Source organism: Camponotus floridanus, unplaced genomic scaffold, assembly GCF_003227725.1.
Source record: "Camponotus floridanus strain SB8 unplaced genomic scaffold, Cflo_v7.5 scaffold274, whole genome shotgun sequence".
NCBI classification, from domain to species: Eukaryota; Metazoa; Arthropoda; class Insecta; order Hymenoptera; family Formicidae; genus Camponotus; species Camponotus floridanus.
The window spans coordinates 50224-72168 of record NW_020229408.1 but is presented as its reverse complement, the minus strand read 5'-3'; the positions used below and the strand labels follow the sequence as shown (position 1 = coordinate 72168).

General features: G+C 37.3%; 1 protein-coding gene across 1 annotated transcript; it reads right to left on the bottom strand.

The window, feature by feature from the left end:
• Nucleotides 1–3236: 3236 nt before the first annotated feature.
• Nucleotides 3237–4319, bottom strand: LOC109609837. Its single transcript, XM_020026810.2, has one exon. The coding sequence runs from the start codon at nt 4317–4319 to the stop codon at nt 3237–3239; it is 1083 nt and encodes a 360-aa protein (XP_019882369.2).
• Nucleotides 4320–21945: the final 17626 nt, after the last annotated feature.

The window sequence follows — 21945 nt, the reverse complement described above, 5'->3', positions numbered from 1 at the left end:
GTTTGGTTTCGAGGGAGCTATAAGATGGTACCATTGGTTTGACTTTGAAGAGTCATTTGAAGGTCACGTGAAGGTCACCTCAATCTTTTTAAATGGCACCTCCTATTTTTTATTACATATTCTTGTAGCTGACCTCAAAAGCTTTCCAAAACACTATAATAAAATATTTTTTCATAGAGTACTTTTCGAGTTATAAGGCTTGAAATCATTTCTTAATTTTACATAAACCGTAATATATCTAGAAAAATATTCATTTTTCGATTATCTTGCCTTAATACTTTTATGTACAAAATAATGAGAGAAATCAATTGGTATAAAAAAAAACACATAGTTGTTTCAAAGAAAAATGTAATTGTTAATTGCAAATTATACATATTTTTTCTTAAAAATAACTATGTGTTTTCTTTACACCAATCGATTTCTCACATTATTTTGTGCATAAAAGTATTAAGGTAAAATAATCGAAAAATGAATATTTCACTAGATATTTTATGATTTATGTAGAATTAAGAAATTATTCAAGCCTCATAACTCGAAAAATACTCAATAAAAAAATATTTTATTATAGTGTTTTGGAAAGCTCTCGAGGTCAGCTACAAGAATATCTAATAAAAAATAGGAGGTGCCATTTTAAAAAATTGAGGTGACCTTCACGTGACCTTCAAATGACTTCAAGATCAAACCAATGGTATCATCTTATGGCCCCCTCGAAACCAAACAACTTTTGTCGGAAACATTTTTCTCTCCTGGGTTTGGTTTTCGAGATATTCGACTTGATGGATTAAAATGGGACACACTGTATATATACAGGGTGTCCGAAATGTGTGGGAACACCTAAATATTTCGGAAAATAAGCATAATAGAGAAAAATGTTTCAAACAAAAGTTGTAGGGTTTACAAAGATCTATTTACTAATTTTATCAGTCTGATCTTGAGTGGCGCCTCTAAGGTCAGGTCAAGGTCACGTCGATTTTTGCAAACGGAACACCCTATTTATGATACCAGAATTTGATAGCTGGTATCAAGAGCTTTCCAAAACACTACAGACAAATGTTTTTTCATTAAGTACTTTTTGAGTTATAAGGCTTCAAAGTTTGCAGTACTTTGATATAAAATGCAAAATATCTCGTAAAATATTTAGTTTTCGGTAGTCTTACCCTAATACTTTTATGCACAGGATAATGAAACAAAACTATTGGTGCAAAGAAAACGTATGATTGTTTATAATAAAAAATGTGTAATTTGCAATGCACTTTTTGTTATAAACAATCATACGTTTTCTTTGCACCAATAGTTTTGTCTCATTATCCTGTGCATAAAAATATTAGGGTAAGACTACCGAAAACTAAATATTTTACGAGATATTTTGCATTTTATATCGAAGTACTGCAAACTTTGAAGCCTTATAACTCAAAAAGTACTTAACGAAAAAACATTTGTCTGTAGTGTTTTGGAAAACTCTTGATACCAGCTATCAAATTCTGGTATGATAAATAGGGTGTTCCGTTTGCAAAAATCGACGTGACCTGACCTGACCTTAGGGACGCCACTCAAGGTCAGACTGATAAAATTAGTAAATAGATCTTTGTATCCTTACAACTTTTGTTTGAAACATTTTTCTCTATTATGCTTATTTTCCGAAATATTTAGGTGTTCCCACACATTTCGGACACCCTGTATATATATGTGAGTCATTTTAATCAATACACTCGAATATCTCGAAAACAGCACTCTTCAGAAAGAAATGTTTCAAACAAAAATTGTAGGGTGTGAAGGGGGACATAATATGATAGCATTGGTTTGACCTTGGAAAGTAATTTGAAGGTCACATAAAAGTCACCTTCAATTTCTTAAATTGAACCCACTATTTTTCATTACATATTCTTGTAGCTTATCTCGAGAGCTTTCCAAAACACTACAGACAAATGTTTTTTCATCACACCCTGTATATATAATTGTTAATTGCAAATTACATTTTTTTGTTCGAAGCAATTATGTGTTTTCTTTACACCAGTTGATTCTTCTCATTATTTTGTACATAAAAGTATTAAGGTAAAATAATCGAAAAATGAATATTTTACAAGATATTTTACGGTTTATGTAAAATTAAAAAATGATTTCAAGCCTCATAACTTGGAAAGTATTTAATGAAAACTAACATAATTGTAGTGTTTTGGAAAGCTCTTGAGATGAGCTACAAGAATATGCAAAAGCATATAAGGTGTCCCATTTGAAAAGTTGGAGCTGACCTTCACGTGACCTTCGGGTGGCTCTTCAAGATTAAACTAATGACACCATCATATGTCCCCCTTGAAACCATACAACTTTTGTCTGAACAATTTTTTTATATTCGGCTTACCAACGGAGTTATTCAGGTGGCCTGTTTTAGATGCCTCACCCTGTATATATACAGGGTGTTCAAAAAGTCCCGATACGGGGGAATAACTCGAAAAGTAAGGGTCGGACAAAGAAACTTTTCGGACAAAAGTTGTAGGGCTTACTCCGAGCTTTTATTTCGTGACCTTGAATTTGACCTTGACGTTGACCTTCAAGTGAATTTGAAGGTCAGGTCGACTTTTTTAAATGGGACCGCATACTTTTGACACCGGAAACGGAAAGAGCAGGAAATTTTACATTCGGATATAACCTTGTCTGTACACTTCCTTGACTTTCTGGTCAACATCGAGGTCAAATATTAAAAAAATTAAAAAGTCTCGATAAAGGCTATAACTCAAACAGAAAGAGACAGAAAAACATTTTTGTCAAAAGTTATAGAGCTTATCTCTAACTATTATCTTGTGATATGGAATTTGATACAGCAGAGTAGAGAAGGAACCCAGCCAGTTAAGGTAATTTAAAGCAGAAACCCAGCCGGTTAAGGTAAGGTAGAGAGAATCCCAGTCAGTTAAGGCAAGGAACAGAGTAACCCAGCCGGTTAAGGCAAGGTACAGAGTAACCCAGCCGGTTAAGGCAAGGTATAGAGTAACCCAGCCGGTTAAGGCAAGGTACAGAGTAACCCAGCCGGTTAAGGCAAGGTACAGAGTAATCCAGCCGGTTAAGGCAAGGTACAGAGTAACCCAGCCGGTTAAGGCGAGATATAGAGTAACCCAGCCGGTTAAGGCAAGGTACAGAGTAACCCAGCCGGTTAAGGCAAGGTACAGAGTAACCCAGCCGGTTAAGGCGAGGTAGAGAGTAATCTAGATGTTTAAGGCAAGGTAGTAAGTACTAACAAGTATTTAAAGCAAGTGTTCTAACTGTTCACCATTAACGTTTTGACAATGTGTTAAGCGGTGATAAAAAGTATTTATTGCACTTTGAATCAGTTGTGGATCAATATTTTCTATCTCTTGCCTGATACGTTGTTGCAGTTCTTCGACACTTGTAGGTTTGTTTTGATATACTCTGTTCTTCAAATATTCCCATAAAAAGTAATCAAGCGGAGTGAGATCGGGTGATCTTGCTGGCCATTCTATCGATCCTCTTCTTCCAATCCATCTCGTACGGAATACGTTATTTAAGTGTGCTCGAACATCGTGTCCATAATGAGGAGCAGCTCCATCGTGTTGAAACCAGGTACGTTCGAAGTCATCACCTACGATTGCCTGAATAGCAGGAATGATATCCTCTCTTAACATTCTCTCATACTTTTCAGCAGTTAGATTGCCGTCAATAAAGAATGGTCCAACAATTCTGTTATTAATGATACCTGCCCAAACATTGACTTTTTGAGGGTGTTGAGTAGATCTGCTATCGATCGCCCAGTTGGGATTTTCACTACTCCAGTATCTCATATTATGTCTATTGACATTACCATTTAATTCAAACGTAGCTTCATCAGAAAAGACAATACGTCTTGAAAAATTATTATCAGCATTTATTCGATTCATCAAAGTCTCGCAGAAGTCGATGCGCCTATCCGGATCATCTTCATTAAGTTCATGTATTAATGTCACTTTGTATGGATGGAACTTGAGTTTTTTTGTTAAAATATTGTGAATCGAACCAACGCTGACATTATGTTGCTGATGTAATTTTCTGACTGTACTATGACAATCTTCAATTACTGATAGTGCAACATTCAATTGTTTCTCCTCATTGGTGGCTGTTGCAGGACGACCCGATCTTGGAAGATTTTTAATACTACCTGTTTCATTAAAACGATCAATTGTTCTCTTTACAGTACTCTTTGAAATCGGTTCACCTCTATCTACAAATGTCTCATTAAATAAAACCCGTACAGTCTCCAACGATCTTTGATTATCACCCCAACCTCTCATCATGAGAATACTTATTCGTTCTCGCTCACTAAGATGTACCATTGTGCTTTAGAAAAAAGAATCGTAATCAAGGATTTGATGGAATTTAATTTAAACAAGAAAAAATAAGTTTCAAAATTTCCGAAAATCAAGAAAAATGTTAAATAAGAGTAACTCAAAATAAAATGAAATAAAATAATTTTAGTTTCTGAAAAAACTTTTACAATAATTATACATACAATTCACTTTTGTCCAAACAAAACTACATAAAATAAAAGCAAAGAAACACAAAATTTGAAATTATAGCTTCAGTGACACACTATAAAAAATCCTGGATTAACGTCAAAACCGGATGGTTCTAGCGGTAATCCTGTTGGTCTTTAATACATATTTCGGGTTAGAGGCTAATCTTTACTTATTTTTATTTACTTAGTTTTTTTAACTTATAAATGTATTGTTTTAACCACTTAGGAGGTTGCGGGGCGTTGATTACGAATCTGAGGTCAGATTTTGAAGAGTCTTCCCCCAAGGGTGGATGTGCCCCCCCCTCAAATCCCACAATTTCTTAAAAATTGGGTTACTCTGTACCTTGCCTTAACCGGCTGGGTTACTCTGTACCTTGCCTTAACCGGCTGGGTTACTCTGTATCTTGCCTTAACCGGCTGGGTTACTCTGTACCTTGCCTTAACTGACTGGGATTCTCTCTACCTTACCTTAACCGGCTGGGTTTCTGCTTTAAATTAACTTAACTGGCTGGGTTCCTTCTCTATCCTGCTGTACCAAATTCCATCACAAGATAATGGTTAGAGATAAACTCTATAACTTTTGACAAAAATGTTTTTCTGTCTCTTTCTGTTTGAGTTATTAGCCTTTATCGGGACTTTTTAATTTTTTTATTATTTGACCTCGATGTTGATCAGAAAGTCAAGGAAGTGTACAGACAATGTTATATCCGAATGTAAAATTTCCTGCTCTTTCCGTTCCCGGTGTCAAAAGTATGCGGTCCCATTTAAAAAAGTCGACCTAACCTTCAAATTCACTTGAAGGTCAACTTCAAGGTCAAATTCAAGGTCACGAGATAAAAGCTCGGAGTAAGCCCTACAACTTTTGTCCGAAAAGTTTCTTTGTCCGACCCTTACTTTTCGAGTTATTCCCCCGTACCGGGACTTTTTGAACACCCTGTATATATATATATATATATATATTTTTTTTTCAATGGGTTTACCAAGTGGTAATAGAAATATTAAGCATAGAAAATTTTGGATTTTATATAGAGAGTGATATTTATACATTCCTGAAAATATAATTTTGTTATTATAACAAGTATTCATATTTAATATGATGATTTATTTGATGTTGAAAAGTAAATTAGTTAAATATGCAAAATTAAGTAATTTGAATAGACAGCTATATGTAATGGTTCTCAGACTCAATTGCACATGCATTTTTATTTTGTAATATGTACGCAAATTTGTAAAAATTCTTAATTTATCCCAGATTGGATAAAGATTTACATATATTAATATATTAGTTTCTAATATATTTTATGATTTTCAGGTTTACCACAAGGAGAGCAAAAGGTCTCTATGTTCCGGTATTGCTTTCTCTTATAATCTGGTGGTCGGCGTTAGAAAATTGTCCCTACGTATTCTGCTCGACCTGGGTATACGTAATTTTAAAACGAGCAACAAATTCAATCTTTTATATATTTCGATAGTATATTGTCTATTAACTATTTTAATACCAAAAAGACGCGAGCAACAAATTCTTTTAGTTGCCATTCTCTTGTACAATTGAGTGGCATTGCTCGATGATACTTATGGTTTGTTAATTTTAATTAAATAATGCAATTTTTACAAAATGCTTTTACATGATTTTGAAGCAACAAACTCTAGCGTAATTAATTTTTGATTGGAGCATTTTATTTGTTTTTCATTATGGAGGGGCTGACTTAATGTCAGATTGGCCCCAGCCATTTTAAGCGTAATTGTCTGCTAAACGGTTTAAGCAACAAAATCCAGACTACGGTAACAAATTAGCACACTAAATTATCGAATTATTTATTTAATTATATGTTGAATTTTAGTGAATATATATATATATATATATATATATATATATATATATATTGTGACGTGGCCGTCCCGTCGCGTCTATCCGTCCCGGCAATTGTGACGGGGCGCGAGCCGAGTGGCCGCGCCAAAGGTCAAGAGAGAGAGAGAGCTACCGTACTCCCCGGAGAGACGAGCGAATGGGTATAATAGCGTATGATAGTAATTCTTTTTTTTTGTATTTTTTAATTTGTGTCGAGCCTGGATGGAGGCACCGCGCCACCGAACACCGAAGAACAGGGGAGAGCAGCATCGCCTCCCCGCGACAGCTAAACACGACAGCCAAGGGAGATTCGGAGGAACGGAGGAGCCTGACCCCGAGAACCCGGCATCGGAAAACCGAACAGAGCAGAGCTGTCGAGAGAGGCTGTCGAGAGAGAGCAGCATTGCCTCTCCTCGACAGCCGGGAACGACAGCCGATACGACAACCATCCTCCAAGGGAGGATCGGCGAGGGAAGGACCTCACCCGGGCCGAACAAGGGCCCGCGGCAGCGTTCAAGTTTGGCGCTATTTCGCGCGGGGCGCGAGAATGCCTCGCGTGGCGCGCGAGGCGCCAGGACCTCGCGCGTGTCGGCCGCTAATTGGCCGGGGGTCCGCGCATCCTCCTGCGCGGCCAGCGACCCCGCTATCGACCCTGGATCGCGAGATCCAGGGATCACTTTTGCCGCGGCCGCTCGACTGAAGAGTCAAAAAGTAAAGTCCTCTGTGTATTGTCGTGTGGGCTCGAGACCGACCGTGAAGGACGAGGCCGAGGATCATCCCCGCAGCCGGAAGGAGTTCCGTCGGTGAGGTTGCCCACGAATTATTGCGTACCGCGTATTTAATTGTGCCCGCTCGCCGGCCGTTCTATCGCCGTCGCCATTACGGCATTTATCGCGACCGCTCGAGCCTTCTGCTGAGTCGGTCGATTTTGTGCATTTCGGGCGATCGGAGATAAGCGACCGAGGAAGCGCGGACACTGGCGACGGAAGTGCGTATCGTAGGGTAATTCTCGTCTCTCTCCGGGTATCAGGGTGCGTAATACGCGTAGCATTCGACCGTTGGGTATCGACCGCGTGCGTCGTAAATCGCGAGAAATGCGTAGTTCGCACGGGCTGTCGTTTGGTTGTCGAAGCCGCGTCTCGCACCTCTGAAATATGTCTCAGAGCGAGTCTGTGGAACGTAATTGGTCGGGATTAATGTGTCTTCGGGTAGTATCATCGTCGTTCGTGAATATTGCGTGAAACTGCGTATTATTGTCGCATCCATTGTGTGCGTGCGAGTTGTTCGTCTCGAAAAAGGAACTTAATTCCTCGAAATTGTCGCGGTGTGCGGGTATCGCACGATTCTAAGTATCGATATCTGAGGTCAGGAAACTCCTGGCAAATTTTGCGGCTATCGAAGGAGGCGCGGTGCGGGACTGTCGCCCGGCCTTCCTTATTGCCTTGAGACCGAGAAGATAATTAATTCTCACGCTGTCGAAGGTATCGGGGGCGTGACACGACATTGTCGCATCGCCCCGAATGCCAGAAATATTTAAGTTGCGAGCGTCGCAGAAAAAGGCGGAAAAATCTCCGACCGCCGCCGGCTATCGAACTTCGCCGGTATCGTCCGCCAATCGTATGCGAGATCTCTCCTCGCGAAACTAATATCTTTTCGCTTATTGCGTAACTAATCGGCCGTCTTATTTCTGGGTTGTCGACTTCGAGTACGCTCGGAGGAAATTGCGAGATACGCAGCTAATTAGTCAGATCTCCGCGAGGCTGTCGAAGCTGCGAATGATAGGCAGGTATTATCGCACTCTCTCTCTCTCTCGCGTATGGTACGACCGTTATCGAGAATTCGAATTATCAAAGTTCCGTATAGAAATTATTGTTCTCAGGAGCTTCGACTTCAGGAAGCTTCCGTAATAGACACTCTTTGTTAGACCGACTTAGAATATCGCGCGTTTTTCTAGCGTTTCGAGATTTATTGTCCGTTCGTGGCTAGTGCATTATTTCTGTTTCCATTTTGTATCGAACTCTATTTCTTTTCTGTTAACCCTTTCTTATTTTCTTAATAAATCTGTTATTTTTTTTATTTATTAAATCTCGCGTTCTTTATTTGACTGGCGATCATCTGTGATTTCTGTGTCCGTCTTTGTCTGTCAATTTAGTAAGCTCGCTCAATCAATTAACTTTTTCTTTCAAACCCCGCCCCTCTACCGTTAGGCGAGCTAGCCAGCCCGTGGCGAAGCGGGCTGTCGTATTCTTTCGCGCTTTTCGAAGAATTTGTGAAAACTGGTACGTGAGAGACCGTACCTGGCGCCCAGTTCTGAGGTAACGAAACGGCCTTCGCTCCGCCGCGGCTCGCGCGTGGACACCCTCCATCCCCGTCCCGCCGATCGCGAGTACATAAAACCCTTGTGTTTTTGACGGCGCTTCCACTCCCCCGCGAGAATCAAAATTAGAATTGAAAAAGCGTCGCAATATATATATATATATATATATATATATATATATATATATTGTGTATATATGTATATATGTACATATATGTATATATGTTATATATATATATATATATATATATATATATATATATATTGTGTATATATGTATATATGTACATATATGTATATATGTTATATATATATATATATATATTGTTACGGCCCTGATGTCCGTGTTCATCGGGACGGCGCCGATTAACGAAAAGAAGCGCGTTGTCAAGAGGTTGTTGACAGGAGCGCCTGTCATCTAGTTCGGTTCCAGCTGTCAAGCTGCGCGGACGCGTTTGTATATCGTGCCGAGCCGAATTACTAATATTGTGTTTCTGTGATTACGTTGTAGTGTTCTGTGCTGTTCTGTGTTGTGCATTAAAGAGTTCCGAGTTCCTTGTATAAGTGTCTCTTCATTTCGCGCGACTCGCGAACGGCCGACCTCTCCGCGCGCGTCTTCGATAATAATCGAAGTTCTCGCCGCGGGCGTAACATTTTGGGGGCTCGTCCGGGATTGAGCGGACTCCGCGGTAATTCCTTCCGAGCAACGTTTTGTGCCAAAAAGGACGGAGAGATGGCCACCAATTTTGAGCTGCAAGAACCAGCGACGGGCGTCTCTACGCGCAAAAGGATCCGTGCGGCGACCCCGCTTCCTTCTTCGGGACCGTCGTTGGAGGCGACCACGCTCCAGGCTGCGATGCGGGAGATCCGCGAGCTGCGAGAAGAGCGTCGGCAGATGCGCGCTGAATTTGAGACGCAGCTCCGGGAAAGGGACGGCGAGCTCCGGCGTTTGGAAGAAAGCCTCAATCAGCGAGAGCGTCAATCACCAGCACCACAGCTAAGTCCTTCCAATAATAACTCACACGAGCTCGGTTTCAAACTTAAACCTGATAATTACGACGGAAGTGCTCCCTTGCGCGAATTTCTTACTCAATTCGAGTTGATAGCGCGTGCCAACGGATGGAACGATTTTCACAAGACTGTGGCTCTGGCAGCTTGTTTAAGGGACAAAGCGCGTTCGGTCCTAGATGGAATTCTCGAAATCGGGAGTTTGGGATACGCGGATTTGAAATCTAAATTGGAATTACGTTTCGGGGAGGGGTATCTGGCCCAGTCTTTCTATTCCCAATTCACTAACAGAAAGCAAAAAAATTCGGAGGATTTGGCCACCTTGGGCGCGGATTTGGAAAGACTATCTCGACTCGCTTACCCCGAATGTTCCCACGAAGTGAGGGACAAAATTGCTTGCGCGCAGTTCATAGCCGCGTTGACAGACGGCTTTCTGAAGAGAACTCTACAGTTAGAGAATATTTCTTCCTTGAAAGTCGCGGTAGAAAGAGCGATGGCTGTGAAAGTCATCCAGGAAAATAGCTTCCCCAAAAACAAATTTAATAAATTTAATAATAAATTTAATAACGGATTTAATAACAAATTCGGCGGACAAAAGACTGGGGAGGTGAGAACAAACGAAAACGGTAAAGGAAGGTTAGAGAGTAAGAATAATAAATTTCGGAAGAACAGTTTTGGGTCAAAAAAGGAGTGTTGGCACTGCGGCGCTGAGGGGCACTTCCGATCAGAATGCCCGTCATATGAGGAAAACAAGAATTAGTCGAGCTTTCCGGGGCGGGTTCGACTGGGGGAATGAATGCCCCAAATGAAAAATATTTTAATTTAGGTAGGATAAGAGAAGATTCGTTTTTGTTTTCTTATAAAGGTTCGGTTGATCATAATAGCTGTAATTTTAAAATTGACACGAGCTCCGATATCTCGGTTTTGAATAAAAATCTGGTTAAGGCGCCAGGACGGCGGTACGAGGTTAGGGGAAGTTTTATTAGATACCCGACGGGAGAAGTTGTTCCGATTCTTTTTAAAGTCATTGTCCAAGTTAAATTAGGGGAATTTTCTTTAGATGTTCTGATGCTGGTTGCAAATATTTCTGACGATTGTATATTGGGAGCTGATTTCCTTCAAATGCTGAATTTGGAAAAAATTTTCGATCCTTTTTTTGGTAATTTTGAAAAGGCCCTTGAGTTCCCTTGTGAGTTCCCTTGTAAACGAATAATTTCAGAAGTGTTCTTTAAAAACTTTATTTGAAGAAAATTCTAAAGACTTAAATTCTCACCAAAAGGATCTTTTTGCTGAATTCCTGAGGGAATTCCAAGATATATTTTCGGAGGATTTAACTTCGGGAAATTGTGAAATTTTAGAACATGCTATTAAACTAAAAGATTCTAATCCCATCAAGCAGGCTCCTCGCAGGATCTCTTTACATCTCAAAGAGGAGGTTAATCGTATAATTTAGGAAATGAAATCTCAGGATGTCATTGAGGAGTCGCAAAGCCCATGGACGTCTCCTGTAGTCCTTGTAAAGAAAAAGGACGGCTCATTGAGGTTTTGTGTGGATTTTCGGAAGTTGAATGCCGTTACCATCAAAGATTCCTATCCCCTTCCACGTATTGAGGATATTTTGGATCAGCTGTCTGGAAATTCTTGGTTTTCGACCCTAGACCTAAAAAGTGGATATTGGCAGGTGAAAGTTCATCCTTTGGATAGAGAAAAGACTGCGTTTTCTGTAAGAAACGGATTATGGCAATTCAAGGTAATGCCTTTCGGTTTATGTAATGCTCCAGCGACCTTTGAACGTTTAATGGAAAAGGTGTTGCAGAACATCTTGTTTAAAATTTGTTTGGTCTATCTGGACGACATTATTGTTTTCAGTAAAACTTTTGAAGAGATGCTATCAAACCTAAGGGAGGTTTTTCTTCGCTTCCGTTCAGCGGGCCTGAGAATCAATCCTAAAAAATGTTCCCTCTTTGGTAGGAAAGTGAAGTATTTGGGATATGTTGTTTCTGGACATGGTGTTGCTACGGACCCCGAGAAAATTTCGGCGGTAGAAAATTGGCCTATTCCTCAGAACAAAAAGCAAGTCCGTAGTTTTCTGGGATTTTGTTCCTACTATAGGAAATTCGTAAAAGGTTTTCCTTTGATAGCAAAACCCCTATTTTTGCTTACTGAAAATCAGTATAAATTTGAATGGACCCAGGCGTGTCAGGAAGCGTTTCAGGAGTTAAAGTGTAAGTTGATCTCTTCACCAATCCTTTCTTTTCCCACTCAGCTTGGAGAGTTCATTCTAGATACTGATGCTTCGAATCATGGAATCGGAGCAGTTTTATCTCAGATTCAGGACGGCTCGGAGAAAGTGATTGCGTATTATAGCCGAGTCCTTAGTAAAGCTGAGAAGAATTATTGTGTGACTCGTCGAGAACTTTTGGCTATAGTGGAATCTCTCAAATTTTTTCATCATTATTTATATGGAAGGAAGTTCCTGATTCGTACAGATCATATTTCTCTTCGCTGGCTTATGTCTTTTAAAGATCTGGAGGGTCAGTTAGCCCGGTGGCTTGAAAGATTACAACAGTTTGAGTTTGAAATAATCCATCGAAAGGGTCGACTACATCAAAATGCTGACGGATTGTCGAGACGACCTTGTGCAGAAAAGAGCTGTGCTTACTGTGCTAAAGCTGAGTCTAAAGAAAATTCAGTGGCCCGTATAGTCTTGGAGGAAGAAAACTTGGAGGATTGGCGCAGAAAACAGTTAGAAGACCATGTAATTTCTTTATTTCTTCGAGCTAAAGAATCAGGAAGACGTCCTCTTCACGAAGAAGTTTCTTCGCAAGATGTTTCGGCTAAAATTTACTGGTCGTATTGGGATTCCCTAATTTTAGAAAATGGTGTTCTTTTCAAGAGATGGGAGTCTCGGAATTTGAAATCTTTCGTTCTTCAGATTATTGTTCCCAGGAGTTGTATCAGTCGAATACTAGAACTTGCTCACGATCTACTACAGGCGGACATTTTGGAGTGAACAAAACACTAGATAAGATTCGGAAACGTTTCTATTGGGCTACGTGCAAGCATGATGTGGAGGACTGGTGCCGTTCTTGTGAAATTTGTGTTGCCAAAAAGGGTCCTTCGGAGAAGGGAAAATCACCAATGCAAGTATATAATGTAGGGGCTCCGTTTGAAAGGGTCCAAATGGATATTCTCGGTCCTCTTCTTACTACTTCAAACAGAAATCGATACTTGTTGGTTACGGTCGATTGTTTCACGAAATGGGTTGAGGCTCTTCCATTAAAAAATATTAAAGCTAATACGGTAGCGGAGGCTTTTGTGAGTCAGATAGTTTCCCGTCATGGAGTTCCTTCGGAGATACATACCGATCAGGGTAAAAACTTTGAATCAAAGATTTTTCAGGAGGTGACACGCCAGTTGGGGATTAGGAAAACGAGGACTACTGTTTTACATCCACAGTCTAATGGACAGGTTGAACGTCATCATCAGACGATTTTAAATTATTTAGCAAAATTTGTTGCAGAGAATCAAAAAGATTGGGATAGTTGGATTCCTATGTTTTTATTGGCTCATCGATCTTCAAAACATGAGGCCACGGGTGTTTCCCCTGCGGAAATGTATTTCGCCCGTAACTTAACTTTACCTTTGGATCTACTGCGAGGAAGTCCTCCCCAGGAAGATAGGAGGGTTTCGATTGGAAGTTATATCCGGAGTTTAAAAGAAAAAACGCGGAATATCCACGAATATGCTAGACAACGCATAAATCTACAATCTTTGCGGTCCAAGGTTCGTTATGATCGAAAAGCTAGACAAATTCTCTTCGAAGTAGGTCAAGATGTTTGGTTCTTTAATTCTCGAAGATCGTTCGGAAGAGCTTCTAAATTACAAAGTAACTGGGAGGGTCCTTATCGAATAGTGAAGAAACTCAATGATGTAGTTTTTGCGATTCGAAAATCTAATAGACATAGACAAAAAGTAGTTCATGCTGATAAGTTGGCTCCTTTCTATCATAGACAGGTTTTTGATTGAGGAAATTTCGGAGCCCGAACTTTTGTAAATATGTTAATTTGATTTTATTAATTACAAATACTGCTGCCTTCTTTTTTTTCTTTTAAAGGCAAGATAATATCTTAAGACTTGACAACCTCTGGAAAAGAAAAGGGATTTGACAACCTTTGGAAAAGGAAAAAGGAAAAAGATAATTTTCTTGAAGTGCTGCCTCGCCCACGGTTTTTGAGCCGTGGTTTTCACGTGGGCCGTAGGGCGAATGCCGAGGCAGGGACTTGAGGAGTCCTTCGTGGATGTTGGGTCCACGGTGGTTACCCCCCTCTCGTCCGAAGACCCCGCATCGGGATATGTTCCTGAGCTTCGATGGAACCCAAGAGGATGCATTGTCCGGTAACCTGTGGCAGCAGCGCAGGGTAGGACAAGAAAATGCAGCGGGAATTCCATTCGACAGGAAAAGCTCTAGGAAAGTCGATTCAGAAAAAGAAAATGTGTCGTCCAGTAATCTGTAGCAGCAGCTCAGAATAGGACAAGAGGACACAACAGAGCTCAAGAGGAAATGTGCCGTCCGTTAATCTGCAGCAGCAGCTCAGAGTAGGACAAGAGGACACAACGGAGCTCGACTATTTCTGATAATTTTAAAAGTCCTCCTGCCTTTAATTGTCGGGACGACAATTTAATAAGGAGGGGGTAAGTGTTACGGCCCTGATGTCCGTGTTCATCGGGACGGCGCCGATTAACGAAAAGAAGCGCGTTGTCAAGAGGTTGTTGACAGGAGCGCCTGTCATCTAGTTCGGTTCCAGCTGTCAAGCTGCGCGGACGCGTTTGTATATCGTGCCGAGCCGAATTACTAATATTGTGTTTCTGTGATTACGTTGTAGTGTTCTGTGTTGTTCTGTGTTGTGTATTAAAGAGTTCCGAGTTCCTTGTATAAGTGTCTCTTCATTTCGCGCGACTCGCGAACGGCCGACCTCTCCGCGCGCGTCTTCGATAATAATCGAAGTCCTCGCCGCGGGCATGTTTCAAATATTTTCAAAAGGAGAATTATAATGTTAAAGGAACAAGGCGCATATAGCGATTAGCACTCATTAAGGATGATCCTTACTTAAGTATTCGATTAATTCTACTATCTTCAAAAAATCCTCATGGAATATAAAATGTTTATTACTACGCAATTATCATAGCACTCATAAAACCGATTAGTCAGTTGCAATACTTTCAATGAAATAATTAATAAAAAGCTGAATAAGTATTCGAATATAGAACCGAATAAGTTACCTCGTATTTAATATAAATTTGAATAAGAGTTACCAACACGCCTGATCTTATACATTCGTATGCACTTATCACCGATGTTACAACCAGAAATGTTTCAAGTAGATTCATACAACGGACCACGTACAGTTTGCCTGAAAATTGCAAATAATATTGGAAATAATGATATGAAAGATGACCTAAATGTTCAAAACTAAAAAATTATTGTTCTAATTGCATTCTCCAAATTTAATAAACAATTCTATGCCGACAAGCTAATAAACTTTTACAAATAATATTAATTAAAATTTAACGATCTAACCAGAAAAATCTATATAATATATACTATTATATATAAAGATCCGTAAATGTATTTAAAATCCTGAAAAAGACAATTATGTATAAATATACCCGCGTATATCTAATTATTTTTCTAAAATTACTCAGTAAAAATTACTTTTATTTTGCGTACTTGAACCTGATTTATGACCATTTTACCTAACCAGTCTTTCTAATCTAATATATGAATTAACAGTCATACCTCTAAATTTTTTAGATAATTTGAACGACTCCCTGAAACTAAATTTTCCATCTGAAAAAAAGGGAGAATGAAATTTAATATTAGAAATAGTATACCGAGATATAAATTAAAACGTACTAAACAATACTTACCTACATCTAATGATAATCCTACATGACACGCCAACGGAGATACCTGAAAACAAATGAAAGAATAATGTATATGAATATATGATTATAAAAATATGTATATGAATATATGATTATAAAAATGTTAACCTAAAATAAAATAAAGAGGATATAAAAAGGATATTAAAAATTTAACAACTTCATCAATCCAACTAAATCGCTCGATCAAAATTAGACTTTTATACTTAACTCTTTGCCACATGCGTAAATTATAATCTTCAAGCTTCATTTACTTCACTATCCCTCATTATGCTTGACACTAATCTGCTTCATGTCACCAATGAAATACAAACCTGGAAAAGGAAAGCAATCAATTAATAAAATCTAGATTTGTAACAAAATTTTAACAATGGATATTAGTAATAAACTATAATTAAAGTCGAAATTTTTTGCAATAAAATTCAACGGCAGAATTTTAATAACAAAATATGATTGGAAAACCAAAATATCGGTGAACAAAATTTAGTAACAAAATTTTAGTGATACAAATTTTAGTGACAAAATTTTAGTGACAAAAATCTAGTGACAAATTTTTAATAATAAGATATAATTAGAAAGTCAAAATATTGGTAACCAAAATTTAGTGATAAAAATTTAGTGACAAATTTTAGTGACAAAAATTTAGTGACAAATTTTTAGCAAAATTTTAGACAAAATTTTAACAACAAAAATGCTATTAGGAAGTCAAAATTTTAGTAACAAAATTTAGTAACAAAATTTTAGTAACAAATTTCGATAATAAAATTTTGCAGCAATAAGATACCTAAAAGAAGACAAAATTCTACTACGAATTAATCAAGCATAAATCGAGTCTAAATATGCATGTACATATATAACATCTTTAATAATTAACAGAATTCCACGTAAAAAGAGAAAATAACCATTTAATTAAAAACGGCAAAAGAATATATTATATTAGATATAATATTTAATACTAATAAAACTTATAAAAATAACCTAATAAACTTACTCAAAAAAATTTTAAATAGATACTATAAACGTTGCAGCTGGATCATATCTTTTCCTATGACTATATACATACGTATACTTCCCATAAATTCACTGGCCGACATCCTCTCAGTAGTTCGCATTGTCTAAGTGAATAAGAATAATTTTAGTATATTGATCGTAGACTCATAATTACAATAAAAGAATCCATAATAAAATACATCTACATGTATATCTACATATATTTACATATATATATATATATATATATATATATATAATAAATAAAATTCAATCTAAAAATCACTGCTAGCAAAATCATGACAAATAATGTTGCATGTGTGCAAAAGAAAATTTAAAGATAGTTACTAAAATCGATGAATAATAAAATTTTTATAAGATAGTAACGAGTAATCCAGCAGTAAATACAACCATATACATATATATACATACAGGGTGCTTCCGCACATACAGATCGGTAAGTCGGGTTGCCTATCTGATGATCGGTCTTCTTTTACCGATCTCCCATAATTGAAAAATAATAAAATCAGAGGATCGATCATGTAATTTTTTTTCGTGAAAAGTGAAAAAATTCCTTGATTGATACCTTGAATGCAAATCCGTAGGGAATGAGGAAAGTGAAATCAGCTTTTAACATTGATATAGTGTAATTATAATATTTTATAACATAAATAACATTATATAAACAAGATCTTAAAAATAAAATTCGAAACGCATGTGCGGAAATCACTCCTCCGATAATTCGAAAAGTATGGAAAAATTTTATGCGGAGGATTGCTTTATGTTTAGAAGAGAATGGCAGTTACATTGAGCATATATTGTGAACATTAAAAAATAGTTTTTTGTTTAAATTCATTATATTTTATCTGTGTTATTATATTTCAATTGTGTCATTTTATGTTATTAATGTTATTTAAGTTATTTATGTTATTAAATATAATATTATTTATGTTATTAAATATTACAATTACACTACATCAATGTTAGAAACTGATTTCACTTTCCTCATTTGCTACGGATTTGCATTCAAGGTATCAATCAAGGAATTTGTTCACTTTTCACGAAAAAAAATTACATGATCGATCCATTAATTTTATTATTTTTAAATTATGCGTGGTCGGTAAAAGAAGTCCGATCGACAAAAAGGCAACCCGACTTACCGATCTGTATGTTGCGGAAGCACCCTGTATATATGTATCCCAAAGGAAAAAAAAAAAAAATATATATATATATATATATATATATACAGGGTGTCCCAAAAGTCCCGGACTGGTCGAATATTTCATAAACTATGCACTTTAGAAAGAAATGTTTCAGACAAAAGTTGTATGGCTTAAAGGGGGCCATTTAGTAGCAATGATTTAACCTTGGAGAGTCATTTGAAGGTGACGTAAAGGTCACCTTCAATTTCTTAAATAGAACTCTCTATTTTTAGTTACATATTCGTGTAGTTTATCTCGAGAGCTTTCTAAAACAATAAAATAAAGTATTTCTTCATCGAGTACTTTTCGAGTTATGAGGTTGGAAATCATTTCCTAATTTTACATAAACCGTAAAATGTTTTGTGAAACATTCATTTTTCAATTATCTTACCTTAATAATTTTATGTATAAAATAATGAGAGGAATCAATTGGTGTAAAGAAAAAACATAGTTGTTTTGTCTGAAATATTTCTTTCTAAAGTGCATAGTTTATGAAATATTCGACCGGTCCGGGACTTTTGGGACACCGTGTGTATATATATATATATATATATATATATATATATATATATATATGGAATTGTTAATTGCAAATTACATATTTTTTCTTAAAAACAACTATATGTTTTCTTTACACCAATTGATTCCTCTCATTATTTTGTACGTAAAAGTATTAAGGTAAAATAATCGAAAAGTGAATATTTTACAAGATATTTTACGGTTTATGTAAAATTAAGAAATGATTTGAAGCCTCATAACTCGATAAATGATTGAGGGAAAAATATTTTATTATAGTGTTTTGGAAAGCTCTCGAGGTCAGCTATAAGAATATACAATCAAAAATAGGGGTTCCCATTAAAAAAGAACACTTTGACCTTCAAATAACCTTGAAGGTCAAGCTCGAGGTCAAACTCAAGGTCACTTTTAGATGCACCGTTCGATTTCCCGAAACTTTTGTTATTGGCGTTTTTTTCTAGCACGCTTATTTTCCAAGAAAATCAGGTGTGTCCATACTTTAGGGACACGCTGTAGAATAAGTATATACAGGATGACCCATTTTAACTTAGGCAGCCAAATAACTCGAAAAATAAGCACACTACGAAAAAATGGTTAGAGTCAAAATTTCGTCATTTCGAGGGGGACGTACAATGACGTTAAAATCAGCCCCCCAATCCCTCCCACTGGGTGGTGAGGGGGGGCAAGTTTGAAATCTTAAATGGGAACCCCTATTTTTCATTGCATATTCTTGTAGCTTATCTCGAGAGCTTTCCAAAACACTATAATTAAGTACCTTTTTATTAAGTACTTTTTGAGTTATAAGGCTTGAAATAATTTCTTAATTTTACATAAACCATAAAATATCTAGTAAACCATTCATTTTTCGATTATCTTACCTTCATACTTTTATGTACAAAATAATGAGAGGAATCAATTGGTGTAAAGAAAACATACAGTTGTTTTTAAGAAAAAATATGGAATTGTTAATTGCAAATTACATATTTTTTCTTAGAAACAACTATGTGTTTTCTTTACACCAATTGATTCTTCTCATTATTTTGTACATAAAAGTATGAAAGTAAGATAATCGAAAAATGAATAGTTTACTAGATATTTTATGGTTTATGTAAAATTAAGAAATTATTTCAAGCCTTATAACTCAAAAAGTACTTAATAAAAAGGTACTTAATTATAGTGTTTTGGAAAGCTCTCGAGATAAGCTACAAGAATATGCAATGAAAAATAGGGGTTCCCATTTAAGATTTCAAACTTGCCCCCCCTCACCGCCCAGGGGGAGGGGTGGGGGGCTGATTTTAACGTCATTGTACGTCCCCCTCGAAATGACGAAATTTTGATTCTAACCATTTTTTCGTAGTGTGCTTATTTTTCGAGTTATTTGGCTGCCTAATTTAAAATGGGTCACCCTGTAAAAAATATATATATATATATATATATATATATATATATATATATATATACAGGGTCTACCAAAAGTGTGGAAACCCCTAAATATCTCGGAAAATATACGTTTTACAGAAAAGTGTTTCCAACAAAAGTTGTAGGGTTTAAGAAGATCTATATACTGATTCTATCAGTTTGACCTTGGATGGCGTCGTCAAGGTCAGGTCAAGGTCACATTGACTTTTTTAAATGACACCCCCTACATTTGATTGCATATTCTTATAGCTTAATTCAAGAGCTTTCCAAAACACTATAATAATGTTCATTTTTATTAAGTACTTTGCGAGTTATGAGGGTTGAATGATAGAGTAGCGCCGGTATTAACATTATCCAAGGTGTACTACATGGAGGTTACTCGCTCGGATTTGCATCTGTTGTGTGTGTGATCCAGCTAACTAAGGCAAGATCGATTCCTCAACATATCCTCATATTTCGCTGAAGTCAAATTGCCAAAAAATTGCTCCATAAAACGTGTATGAAACGTCTCGTTAGTTCCTTCATTTACCGCTATGTGACGCACTACATGCAGTCTAACTCGCATTTAAAATTCAACTAAGAATGTATAAAGCTATCAAAGAACGAGCACCTTCTAACTTCAGCTTTGAGCAAGCAGAAATTAATTGTTATCGTCCAAATACAACGTACGATTAATTAAAATTAAACGTTTTAAAAATGGCTGGCGACTTGTCGGAACGTGAAAGAATCACTATCCTCATGATGCGTGGATGGGGTGATAACGAAAGATCGTTCTCTGATGTCGTTCGATTATTTAATGACACGTATCCGAACCGTCGAATTAATAAGTCCACTGTGTTAAAAACAATAGAACGTTTTAGACAAACTGGTAGCGTAAGAAATCGCTCTAAGTCAGGAAGACCATTGTCTGCAACCAACGAAGAAAAACAACTTGATGTTCTGCAGACATTTATTGAAGATCCCAATTCTAGTGTTCAGAGAGTCGCTCAAACTCACGATATTGCTCCCATGTCGGTTTGGAGAATTTTAAAGAAGAACAAGTTCCATCCATATAAATTGCAATACGTTCAAGAATTGCAAAACGGAGATGAGGAGCGTCGTATACATTTCTGTGAAAGAATGATGGCACTAATAGATGTCCGGCCCATCTTCCCTTATCAAATTGTTTTCACAGACGAGGCAACTTTTACCTTAACGGGAGAAGTTAATAATCAAAATTTTCGTTTCTGGTCAGATGAGAATCCGAATTGGGTGCGGGAAACTCACACACAACATCCACAAAAAATAAATGTATGGTGCGGAATAATAGATGGCTATTTAATAGGGCCGTTTTTTTTTGAAGAATATTTGAACGCTCAAAGGTATGAGAGATTACTTGTTGATCAAATAATTCCAGCCATACAGAATACTTTTCCAAATAATTTCCAAGAAATATGGTTTCAGCATGATGGAGCTCCTGCTCATTTTGGTGCAGGACCACGTCGTATTTTAAATGAGACTTTTCCGCTACGGTGGATAGGAAGAAGGAACGGAAATGAGGGAGGAGAGGATTGGCCACCTCGGTCACCAGATCTAACTCCTCTTGATTATTATCTATGGGGATATCTGAAGAGTAAGGTTTACAGAACAAAACCTAAAACCATTCACGAATTGATACAGCGAATAAGGGATGAAATGGCTTTGATACCTTTTGAAACGAATCGTAAAGTCATTTCTACATTCTACCAAAGATTAGCATATTGTCAGGAAGTAAATGGCAGCCACTTTCAGCATTTACTTTAACACATTGAAAGACATTTGCAATCGTTTGGTGCAACCTAACCTGATCTCTGTATACACGCACCGCACGCACGCACACGCACACATTTCGAACAATTATTATGATAAATGAGCATCCACAAATTTATTTACTGTTTACTATGTCGATTGCTTTCCAGGTCTTTAAATGCTCGATTGTAATTTGGTTGGGTCTTTGCTTTTGCTGACTGGATCCACGACCGATCTTGCCTTAGTTAGCTGGATCACACACACAACAGATGCAAATCCGAGCGAGTAACCTCCATGTAGTACACCTTGGATAATGTTAATACCGGCGCTACTCTATCATTCAACCCTCATAACTCGCAAAGTACTTAATAAAAATGAACATTATTATAGTGTTTTGGAAAGCTCTTGAATTAAGCTATAAGAATATGCA

Excerpts from the sequence above, each read along its gene's own strand:
- LOC109609837 (XM_020026810.2), bottom strand. The coding sequence starts at position 4,319 with ATGGTACATCTTAGTGAGCGAGAACGAATAAGTATTCTCATGATGAGA.